Source organism: Ranitomeya imitator, chromosome 6 (genome assembly GCF_032444005.1).
Source record: "Ranitomeya imitator isolate aRanImi1 chromosome 6, aRanImi1.pri, whole genome shotgun sequence".
Classification (NCBI taxonomy): domain Eukaryota; kingdom Metazoa; phylum Chordata; class Amphibia; order Anura; family Dendrobatidae; genus Ranitomeya; species Ranitomeya imitator.
Window position 1 is genome coordinate 94430153 of NC_091287.1, and position 12694 is coordinate 94442846.

The 12694-nt window shown below is 43.2% G+C and overlaps 1 protein-coding gene across 3 annotated transcripts in view; it reads right to left on the minus strand.

Annotated features, from left to right (window-relative positions):
- LOC138642034 (probable serine carboxypeptidase CPVL) overlaps window positions 1-12694 on the minus strand; it is a 133790-nt gene continuing 121096 nt past the window's right edge. For all 3 annotated transcript variants that reach the window (XM_069729928.1, XM_069729925.1, XM_069729927.1), the window contains exons 12-13: window positions 11899-12081; window positions 1-193 (exon numbers count right to left, since the gene is read on the minus strand). In XM_069729928.1, the coding sequence (XP_069586029.1) occupies window positions 77-193; window positions 11899-12081 (300 nt within the window). In that variant the 3' untranslated portion in view covers window positions 1-76. The remainder of the gene's footprint in view (window positions 194-11898; window positions 12082-12694) is intronic.

A 12694-nucleotide genomic window follows, 5' to 3' on the forward strand; every position in this document is an offset into this window, starting at 1 on the left:
CATATAAAATTTTTTATTAATATTTACTCTTCATACTCAGTTTTTTACAGAAAAAAAAGGATCTAGTGGTATTGAATTACAACACAATCTCACAATTCAAGGCCGTACAGTTACTTATAAACCTGTCAATCAGCACAAAAGATCTTTCAGGCTGGTCATATGGAAGTATGTGTCCACCTCCCCTGACTATTACCTAGAAAAAGAAAGAAAATGGATTAATTCAGCAGTAATAAAAATGACCAATGAAGTGAGTCAGTACAAGTACATAGGACACATGCAATTAGCATGCAAATACATGAAATCATTAGGGGCACAGAACATTGCAGCATTTTAATGTGGCAGAACATTTTTCACAGTCAGATGTTTAAGTCAGTATGAAGCCATGTTCTCTTCCCTTGTAGTGGAAAAGTTACCGGTTCAAGCAAACAAGCAAAAGCACAAAGTGGATTTGCCTTCATGAAACTCCCTTCCACGGTGCTTAAAAATGTTGTGAGACTGGTATTTTGGTGTATATTTCCATTTAACTATATTGGGAGCGCCCACCCCCAAAAAGAAAAAAAGATGTACTTTAGGAACTGCAATTGTGTTTCTAGAGTGCAGAACAGCACTTTTCACATTTGAAAGTCCATAACTTTGTATTATCTTATCAGAGAAATCGGCTTTTCCTTTATCAGGACTAATTACAGATTATATCTATGAATTTTTGAAAATGACAATTCAGTAAAGTAGCTGCCATCAACTTTCTCAGCAATGAAAAAATTTGTAACAATGTCTTCATTTAGCGCCTTGACTATTCATTAAAATGTGGGTGCCTCTAAAATCAGCGTGTAGATCACTTGTTTTATGAACCCAGGATATTATATATAATATAAATCTGTCTAGGCCCCAACAATCAGACTGAATCAAATGCTTTGTCCCAATTAATTTGCACAGCACTGTATAAGTAAAATCGTAAGTTGGTTACCAGTCATTGATTCAAACCAGTTTTAACCCCTTCCCAACCTGTGACACAGCGTATGCGTCATTAAAGTCGGTGCCAATCCGACCTGTGACGCATATGCTGTGTCACAGAAAGATCGCGTCCCTGCAGATCGGGTGAAAGGGTTAACTCCCATTTCACCCGATCTGCAGGGACAGGGGGAGTGGTACTTTAGCCCAGGGGGGGTGGCTTCACCCCCTCGTGGCTACGATCGCTCTGATTGGCAGTTTCACTTTCAACAGCCAATCAGAGCGATTTGTAATATTTCACCTAAAAAACTGGTGAAATATTACAATCCAGCCATGGCCGATGCTGCAATATCATCGGCCATGGCTGGAAATACTAATGTGCACCCACCCCACCCATCGCCCCCCCAGCCCCCCGATCTGTGCAGCGCTCCCCTCCGTCCAGTGCTCCGCTCCCCCGTCCTCCTGTCCGCTCCCCCCGTGCTCCAATCACACCCCCGTGCTCCAATGAAACCCCCCCGTGCTCCGATTCCCCCCCGCACAGCGATCCCCCCCCGTGCTCCGATCCACCCCCCTGCACAGCGATCCCCCACCCCGTGCTCCAATCCACCCGCACACCGATCCTCATCCATGCTCCGACGCCCCCCCCCGTGCTCCGACGCCTCCCCCCGTGCTCCGACGCCCCCCCCCTTATACTTACCGAGCCTGCCGGTGTCCGTCTTCTTTCCCGGGCGCCGCCATCTTCCAAAATGGCGGGCGCATGTGCAGTGCGCCCGCCGAATCTGCCGGCCGGCAGATTCGTTCCAGAGTGAATTTTGATCACTGAGATATAATCTCAGTGATCAAAATAAAAAAAATAGTAAATGACCCCCCCCTTTGTCACCCCCATAGGTAGGGACAATAAAAAAAATAAATAATTTTTTTTTTCCACTAAGGTTGGGGTAAGAACTAGGGTTAGGGGTAGGGGTAGGGTTCGGGATGTGCACACGTATTCTGGTCCTCTGCGGATTTTTCCGCAGAGGATTTGATAAATCCGCAGTGCTAAACCGCTGTGGATTTACCGCGGTTTTTCTGCGCATTTCACTGCGGTTTTACAACTGCGATTTTCTATTGGAGCAGTTGTAAAACCACTGCGGAATCCGCAGAAAGAAGCGACATGCTGCGGAATGTAAACCGCTGCGTTTCCGTGCAGTTTTTCCGCAGCATGTGTACAGCGATTTTTGTTTCCCATAGGTTTACATTGAACTGTAAACTCATGGGAAACTGCTGCGGATCCGCAGCGTTTTCCACAGCGTGTGCACATACCTTTAGAATTAGGCTATGTTCACACGGTGCGGATTTGGCTGCGGATTCGCAGCAGTGTTCCATCAGGTTTACAGTACCATGTAAACATATGGAAAACCTAATCCGCTGTGCCCATGGTGCGGAAAATACCGCGCGGAAACGCTGTGTTGTATTTTCCGCAGCATGTCAATTCTTTGTGTGGAATACGCAGCGTTTTACACTTGTTCCTCAATAGGAATCCACAGGTGAAATCCGCACAAAAAAACACTGGAAATCCGCGGAAAATCCGCAGGTAAAACACTGCCTTTTACCCGCGGATTTTTCAAAAATGGTGCTAAAAAATCTCATACGAATCCGCAACGTTGGCACATAGCCTTAGGGTTAGGGTTGGGTTGGAATTAGGGTTGTGGTTAGGGGTGTGTTGGGGTTAGGGTTGTGATTAGGGTTCTGGCTACAGTTGGGATAAGGTTTAGGGGTGTGTTGGAGTTAGAATTGAGGGGTTTCCACTGTTTAGGCACATCAGGGGGTCTCCAAACGCAACATGGCGCCACCATTGATTCCAGCCAATCTTGTATTCAAAAAGTCAAATGGTGCTCCCTCACTTCCGAGCCCCGACGTGTGCCCAAACAGTGGTTTACCCCCACATATGGGGTACCAGCATACTCAGGACAAACTGCGCAACAATTATTGGGGTCCAATTTCTCCTGTTACCCTTGAGAAAATAAAAAATTGCTTGCTAAAACATCATTTTTGAGGAAAGAAAAATTATTTTTTATTTTCACGGCTCTGCGTTGTAAACGTCTGTGAAGCACTTGGGGGTTCAAAGTGCTCAGCACATATCTAGATAAGTTCCTTGGGGGGTCTAGTTTCCAAAATGGGGTCACTTGTGGGGGGTTTCTACTGTTTAGGCACACCAGGGGCTCTGCAAACGCAACGTGACGTCCGCAGACCATTCCATCAAAGTCTGCATTTCAAAAGTCACTTCTTCCCTTCTGAGCCCCGACGTGTGCCCAAACAGTGGTTTACCCCCACACAAGGGGTATCAGCTTACTCAGGAGAAACTGGACAAAAACTTTTGTGGTCCAATTTCCCCTGTAACCCTTGGGAAAATAAAAAATTCTGGGCTAAAAAATCATTTTTGAGAAAAGAAATTTTTTATTTTATTTTCATGGCTCTGCATTATAAACTTCTGTGAAGCACTTGAGGGTTCAAAGTGCTCACCACACATCTAGATTAGTTCCTTTGGGGGTCTAGTTTCCAAAATGGGGTCATTTGTGGGGGATCTCCAATGTTTAGGCACACAGGGGCTCTCCAAACGTGACATGGTGTCCGCTAATGATTGGAGCTAATTTTCCATTTAAAAAGCCAAATGGCGTGCCTTCCCTTCTGAGCCCTGCCGTGCGCCCAAACAGTGGTTTACCCCCACATATGGGGTATCTGCGTACTCAGGACAAACTGGACAACAATATTTGGGGTCCAATTTCTCCTATTACCATTGGCAAAATAGGAAATTCTGGGCTAAAAAATCATTTTTGAGAAAAGAAATTTTTTATTTTATTTTCATGGCTCTGCATTATAAACTTCTGTGAAGCACTTGGGGGTTTAAAGTGCTCAGTATGCATCTAGATAAGTTCCTTGGGGGGTCTAGTTTCCAAAATGGGGTCACTTGTGGGGGAGCTCCATTGCATAGGCACACAGGGGCGCTCCAAATGCGACATGGTGTCCGCTAACAATTGGAGCTAATTTTCCATTCAAAAAGTCAAAAGGCGCGCCTTCCCTTCCGAGCCCTGCCTTGTGCCCAAACAGTGGTTTACCCCCACATATGAGGTATCGGCATACTCGGGAGAAATTGCTCAACAAATTTTAGGATCCATTTTATCCTATTGCCCATGTGAAAATGAAAAAATTGAGGCGAAAAGAAATTTTTTGTGAAAAAAAAAAAAAAGTACTTTTTCATTTTTACGGATCAATTTGTGAAGCACCTGAGGGTTTAAAGTGCTCACTAGGCATCTATATAAGTTCCTTGGGGGGTCCAGTTTCCAAAATGGGGTCACTTGTGGGGGAGCTCCAATGTTTAAGCACACAGGGTCTCTCCAAACGTGACATGGTGTCCGCTAAAGAGTGGAGCCAATTTTTCATTCAAAAAGTCAAATGGCGCTCCTTCCCTTCCAAGCCCTGCCGTGCGCCGAAACAGTGGTTTACCCCCACATATGAGGTATCAGCGTACTCAGGACAAATTGGACAACAACTTTCGTGGTTCAGTTTCTCCTTTTACCATTCGGAAAATAAAAAAATTGTTGCTGAAAGATCATTTTTGAGACTAAAAAGTAAAATGTTCATTTTTTCCTTTCATGTTGCTTCTGCTGCTGTGAAGCACCTGAAGGGTTAATAAACTTCTGGAATGTGGTTTTGTGCACCTTGAGGGGTGCAGTTTTTAGAATGGTGTCACTTTTGTATTTTCAGCCATATAGACCCCTCAAACTGACTTCAAATGTGAGGTGGTCCCTAAAAAAAATGGTTTTGTAAATTTCGTTGTAAAAATGAGAAATCGCTGGTCAAATTTTAACCCTTATAACTTCCTAGCAAAAAAAAATTTTGTTTCCAAAATTGTGCTGATGTAAAGTAGACGTGTGGGAAATGTTATTTATTAACTATTTTGTGTCACATAACTCTCTGGTTTAACAGAATAAAAATTAAAAATGTGAAAATTGCGACATTTTCAAAATTTTCGCCAAATTTCCATTTTTATCACAAATAAACACAGAATTTATTGACCTAAATTTACCACTAACATGAAGCCCAATATGTCACGAAAAAACAATCTCAGAACCGCTAGGATCCGTTGAAGCGTTCCCGAGTTATTACCTCATAAAGGGACACTGGTCAGAATTGCAAAAAACGGCAAGGTCTTTAAGGTCAAAATAGGCTGGGTCATGAAGGGGTTAATATTTAATAAATATTGGTTAACTAGCCAGTGGAAAAAAAAGTAATTTTCAGAATTCGTATGCAACAGTGCACTATTTTTTGCTTTGTCCCAATTAATTTGAACAGCACTGTAAATGGGTCACATGGGTACATTAACAGGAAACATACAGATATTCTGGAAAATAACTTCTAGTCAACATATTCGGAATGACAGATGTGACTATTGGAACCAATCACAATCTGCCATGGTGATTAAGGTCTTTTTCACAAGGGCAGCACGGTGGCTCAGTGGTTAGCACAGTCCCTTGCAGCACTGGGGTCCTGGGTTCAAATCCTGCCAAGGAAAACATTTAAGTAGTTTGTTTCCAAGTTGGTATGTCCTTCCACACTCCAGAGACTGAGCCCCAATGGGAAAAATTATGCCTGTAAAGTGTTGTGGAATTAATGGTGCTACACAAGAGTTGTACCAATTCTTCATATGTTTAGTGTGACTCCGGCCTGAGTCTCCCTGCCGAAAGCTGCGCAAGTGTCATGCGAGTACAAACTGATTTCACACCCAGCATCCAGTTTACATCAAAAATCGCATTGCAATCGCACTGCATTCTAACATGTGCTTTTGCATACAGCAATTCTGTCATTTACAGTTTTCAAAAGCTAGAAAAGGCTGTCTTCCTGGAGCACAACAATATTGTATCATACAATTATTAGGTTCTGTAGAAGGACGTAGATCTGGGGATTTATTATGATGGAATATAGGCTGAACTGGATGGACAAATGTCTTTTTTCGGCCTTACTAACTAGGTTACCCTGTTACTATGTAGAAATGTATAAAAAAAAAGCACATCCGCACTCTGAATGCCAAGGAAATAACTTCCAACTGCATTGTCCCTCAGCAAGATGAATTGGCCAATTCATGTGTGCCCATCAAGCACAGCAAGGTGACACTTCTGATGGGTCTCAACCCTTCCCAACCTACTGTACATGCCACTTTTGGGCTAAAAAGCCTACAATAATGGACAAACATGTCTTTCCTGGGCTGCAAGCCTACAATTTGAATGGGCAAGTAGAATTGGTTGAGAATACCTGCCGGTCAAGGGGAGGAAGTTTTCCCACGGAGCTCACATTGACATCAGAAAGGTGAAGAGAGTTCATTGGCTGTGAACTCACAGGACCTGTCTGACAGCACCGTGAGCAGGAGAAATTTATGCTCGTGTTGCCATCACATAGTAATAGGAGTTCACATGGAGGCACCAAGAACACTGCTCAGTCTCTGCTGGAGGACAGGCTGTACGGTCGCATCATGCAACCATAGTATAGTATCCATGGCCCCTTCCTAGGCTATTAAATTCAGCCCACAGCTATATGCTTAGCCTTTGCTGGTTATTAATTATAGGGGACCCTACATCTTTTAGGGTCCCTCATTTTAATAGCCAGTAAAGGCTAAGTATACAGCTGTGAGCTGAATTTAATAGCCTGGGAAGCTCCATAGGTATTACCCCCTTGCCAGGCTATAAACATTGACCCTCAGCCATCAGCTTTCCTTCTGCTGGTTACAAAAATTGCTTTGGAGCCCACGCCATTTTTTCAGAAAAAAAAATCTAATACATGAACAGTAAGCTACTGTACCAATTGTATTAGTCAGACATTTATATATCTACTTATTCCATTTGTATATACTGTATGTAATCCATCTATCCTGTCTGCTCCTGCAGTGATTTTACAGTATGTGGCTGATGACTTGCCGGCTGCATGTGTATGTATATACATATGTGTATATACCATACATATACAGCAAGTGTGTCACTGACATCTATATATCTATGTATTCTGTCAATTCTATTTTAACCTGTCTGAAAATCTGGCAATTCACATGCTGCATACAGTAAAATCAAAAGGACACTGAATAAAAATTTTACAGCACTCATTGTCCGAGTGCTGTGCGATTTTTTTCTCTCGCACCCATAGTCTTGCAGTGGGGGTCTCAGACAATATGGGTACAATGCCAGCCTGCTGCGATTTTACACGCATGTCGAATACACCTGAGAAAATAAATGGAGACGTGAGCTGCTCCATAGATCAACACTGGTCCGAGTGCTATGCAATGTTTCCTCGCATAGCACTCACCCATAATCTATAGTAGCGTGACGCAGACCTAAAATAAAATGGAAGCAAATGAGCTCAGTTTATTATGGGATCTGTCTAAATGCCATTTAGTGTAGTATTGCCATTTTTTATTTTAAAAGGAAAACAAGTAGAAAGTCCTGTATGTTGCACTTTGGATACCACGCAGTATCAGCTGTTGGTAAAACCCACTTGGCAGTGTCTAATGAGTTGGCTATTAACACAATTTTCTTATGCAGAAGAGCCAGGTAGTCTTCATAGAACAAGTTACAATAAACAGTTTCAGTTCGAGAGTAAAGAATATTCCACATTAAAGTGCACAACAATATTCCCAATCTACACCCCATCCTTACAATAGTCCCTCATCCCTTATTCTTCACATCCCCCTACATTCCTAAATTACAACCAGCCAACATGAGATAATTACTCCACAAAACTTGTACAAATACAGCCATTTCCCATAGCTACACTGATGCTATACAGATGTAGAAGAGCATGTCCAGGAAAGGCCATACTGGGCCCCTGGCCCTCAAGGGAGGCCAGCATGACAGGGTCACAGGGAATGGCAGAGCCTCAGGGTGGGCAAGGGCAAGTCGGGGTTAAATAGTTTACTTAGGCTGTGTACTTTTGAATTTGGACAGAGGGGGCACGCTTTGGATGAGGCAGGGAGGAGCAAGGGGGGGGGGGGGGAGCTTACTGAGGGGGTGATTTGGATAAGAAACTGCCAGTTTCACCTCAGCAACTGCCACGCTCACCTGCTGGTCCGGCGGTGGCTGAAATCCACACCCACTCCTTTTTTCTTGCTTCGATTTTGTTTAATCGAGTTTATTTTAAGGTTATGTTTTTGTTTAAGGGGAAGGAGTAATTTTTCATGATCTTCTCTACTCATCTCTTCCTCCCACAACCGCATCCAAGACTTCTCCCGTGCTTCCCCCATACTCTGGAACTCTCTACCCCAACACATCAGGCTCACACCTAACATGGAAACCTCCAAAAGGAACCTGAAGACCCACCTCTTCCGACAAGCCTACAGCCTGCAGTGATCCCCAGTCTACTGAACCGCCACATGACCAGCTCTACCCTCACCTAGTGTATCCTCACCCATCCCCTGTAGACGGTCAGCCCTCGCGGGAAGGGTCCTCTCCTCCTGTACTTGTGTGCGTGCCTTGTTTTACTCATGTGTACTTGTCTATATTTGCCTTATTCACATGTAAAGCGCCATGGAATAAATGGTGCTATAAAAATGTATAATAAATAAATAATATCTGGTTCAGGTGATCGCTCCCCTTAGCGAAAAACAAACAAAAAGACAAGATTCTTCCTAGACATCAGTTGATTATTGGGGTATGGAATCTTGCAGGCAACAATATGGCTGAATCACTTGAAAGTTTGCTCAGAAGAAGTACCACCTATGGAGCAGCTATCGAAAGTCCATGATCCATTAATTCTAGCAACCTGATCAGGGAGAAATACCATGCCAGAAATTAATCTGCAGACACTGATGCTTTTACCCCTCATCAGTGCAAAGCACAGATCAGCTGGTTGAGAGCAATGTCCTTGAGGTGACATGGCAGGGGGAGAGCTGGCTTTTTGCTTTAACTTTTTAATTTTGCCCATCTGGCAATAGACTCCACATGTTTCAGTATTTTACCCCTTCAATGTAGAACAGTCTGCATGAGCATCTGGCTTGCCATTCATCCTTGGTCATGTTGCAAGGCTCTTTAGAGGGTCAAACATTAAATTGGAGTAGCTGATGGGGTACACATATATACACACGCTCTAACACATTTATGGGTATGTGCATGTAATATGCAGGTACTGAGTATGTCACCACGGAGCAGACAGACCAACAGTTGAGGGGTTTAATAACAGTAATAAGGTTCTCCTCGCAGGGAGGAAGCAATGGAAAATAACTAGCAATAAAACAGTGCAAAAATATGGGAGTCAAACAGTGACAGAATTAAGCAGGAATTTTCTTGAGAAAAGAACACTTAGTCTGATGGGGACTTGCTTGAAGGGTTGTCTTCTCCTACGTAGGCGCCGAGAAACAGCGGCACTTGTCGTTCTTCTGTTCTCCGTAGGCTGAGTAGTCTCTAGGAGCCTGCTGCCTTGGGTTTCAGGAGTTAATGAGATATGCACAAGTTCCGAGTCTTTAGCCTTTACAGCACAGCAGGAAACAGGGGCTCTGCACGGTTAAGTCTCTGTACCAGGAATCACAGTCTCTGGCCCGTATAAATACTGATTCCTGGTACAATTGTACTCTCAAAGCGCCCCTCACCATTCACAGCAGATATGGCTTTCAGGTACTCACAAGATGCAGTCTTTCTGGACAATCTCCCTGTATTTGTCCTCTGACCGGGGGATTTCTCTCTCCCAGAGCGCAGCTGCACCATGCTCTGATCTCTGCTCACGCTGCTCTGTCTCTTGTCTGCGTGCCTTTCCCGCTCTCTGCCTGGCTTTCTTCCTATACCAGTCTCTAAGTCTGTCCCCTCGGGAACCTGCAGCACAGCTCAATGGTTCCAGGCACAGAGCTGAGAAAGTAACCACCCCCCAGACTCATTGTGCTTCACCTCCTTACATGCACACATCGCGGATTTGGCTACGGATCAGCAGCAGTTTTCCATGTGTTGTACAGTACAATGTGAACCTATGGAAAACCAAATCCACTGTGCACATGATGCGGAAAATTCAGCGTGGAAACGCTGCGGATTTTCCACAGCATGTCAATTCTTTGTGCGGATTCCACAGCATTTTACACCTGCTCCATAATAGGAACCCGCAGGTGTAAATGCAGGCGAAATCCACATCAAACCCGCAGGTCATTTTACCTGCAGAATCCACACAGAAATATCCACAATGGAATCCACAACGTGTGCACATACCCTTAATGGTCCCCTTCTTGCACTGCCTGATCTTAGTTAAGAGACTGCTGATCTGTTTAAAGATTGCTGATTACCATAATTTGCAGGACAACCAGAAACCTAGTTCTGTGCATAGAACGATAGATCATGTAAACAATGCATACAGAACAATGTTATCTAACCAGTGAATATGGGACTTCTGCTGTGATGCACTTACAAGTTACATTTTTTAAAGTGCGCTTAAATTGTACCCTTAAAACAAGCATTTTGCTTATTTAATGGCCAATAGAGGGTCGCTATTATCAGACCTTTTAAACGTGCTCATCTGAAACAAGTATTCATGCCCATGATCAGACCATCTAAATGGGTTTATCGTTTTAGTTCTGTGAGCCAACTTGCATAACTTCATGCCTTTAATTAGCAACATTAAGTGCAAAGACACAAATTAGATCCATTTCTATGCATGCCGAGAAGTTCGTAAATGTATGACAGATACATTTCTATGTATAGTAATAATTTGTGAATGATTTTGAATGTTGGGCTAAATTGATAATTGTTGGATCAAGTCACTGGAGAGAAAATCAGGGCACATTTTACAAAATTTTGTGTTCTACTCCTATCAAGGTTAGAAGTTAAGAAAAAAGCAGAGTCTGATGATCACATCCTCATGTTTTCCCCGTGTATTTGTTCTTCTCCTCATGGTCACAGAAGACCAAATGTCACCCTGTAGAGCCAACAGCAGCCCCTTGATAAACTGCAGCAGATGGAAACTGTAAATATGGTTTTTATTTTGTGGGATTCTCATGCTCATAAGTTAACCCTATCGTTATATTGCAGACTTCAGCCATGTATAGTCGACAACTTTCTTCTAGAATATATATATATATATCAGAATCCCAACAGTGATTTTCTTTGGAGGTATTGCAGTAATTGTGTGGGGTATAAATCAATTGCTTAGAGCTTCTGCACAACAATTAACCATTTTCTGAGAGCGTGAATAGTCAAAGATGTGAGTAGGTGGTAGATTCTCAGATTTTATACAATGCCCTGGAGAGCTGACCATTGGCACCAAGGTATCAGGGCTCCGGGAAGCAGCATCGAGCCCTTTTCACTGAACAAATGGACAATGACTTACATGGTCCGGCAGTGCACCTCACACATTGTTTGCGTAGCTGCCAAGTAACTAGTCCTCATCAAAAATGTTCAAACCACTTTTCCTTTGCAGTGTCTGCTAGACTTTATCAAGCCGAATGCCTATACAAAGGGCTCCATATCCATCCAAGCCCTTTCTCATACGATGCTAGAGATCGTAGTGGGTTGTACACCAGATCCTTCACCCCGCTATCCTTCAGGATGGCAAAATATCGTTATTTTATTCATCCTCAATCATACAGAAAGTGCATAAAGCTCATGAAGAGCTAGCTACAGCTCCACTAGCTACTGACACCTCAACCTGTCTATGTATAGACATGTGGATCATGAGATTTGATGAAGATGGATGGCATATTTGAGGACAGGCTAATATTTAGAAACCATAAGCCCTCTTAATTCAGTGTTCTATTAGCAGTGACCTCGATAGATCAATAGTTCATGACCGAAGAGGTTTCTTTGGACTGCCATGTATACATATTTACAATGGACTTGTGTCACTTATGCAGGATGTGAGAAACAGTATTGACTTTTTGGGGAATAGACCATGCTGCACATAGCCATATCATTTAAGTAAAAACTTTATGGCACATTCATCGTGGTGGTGTCTTACCTGAGCAAACTCTCCAGCCACACGGACATAACCAGCCACCTCAGTGTCTGTTGACCTGATCTTCCAGACTGACCGCTCAGCCGCCTTATATTCTTCAAGTCTTGACCAAGGTACAGTTTGCAGGAATCGTTCAGTAAGCGGAGCTGCGACTATAACATCTAGCTGACCACTGTACATCAGGACCTGATGAAAAAGGAGGTGATCACTTTTCCTATACTATATTTGAATTAAGTTATTGGTACTAAACCATAAAAATAATGCATTAGAAATTCATCCTAATAGGTAGGTAGCCTTTAATACATTACCTGATCCTGGCCTGATTCAAATTCACAGCTTGTATTACAGTCCAGCCAATCCTATCCATACTAGTGTACTCGGTGAACAATTCAACTACATTGACATCACTTTAGGTTTACCTTTGGCATTTGTATCTAGAGAGCTGGGGGGTGAGTAAGGAGTAGATCAGAAATAACAGATGCTTTATGACTCAATATTAAGATCAATGGCCCCACTCCCCATAAAGACTGCAGTCTGTCAAAGCTGGAGTTGCGATTTAGCAAATTGCATTATCTTACCATAATGAAAACCTGAATTCTTAGGGTACTTTCACACTAGCGTTTTTTTAAATCCGTCACAATGCGTCGTTTTGCAGAAAAAACGCATCCTGCAAAAGTGCTTGCAGGATGCGTTTTTTCCCCATAGACTTCTATTGATGCCGCATTTGCGACGGATTGGCACACTTCGCATCCGTCTTGCAACAGATGCGTCGTGCTTTGGCGGACCGTCGGAAGAAAAT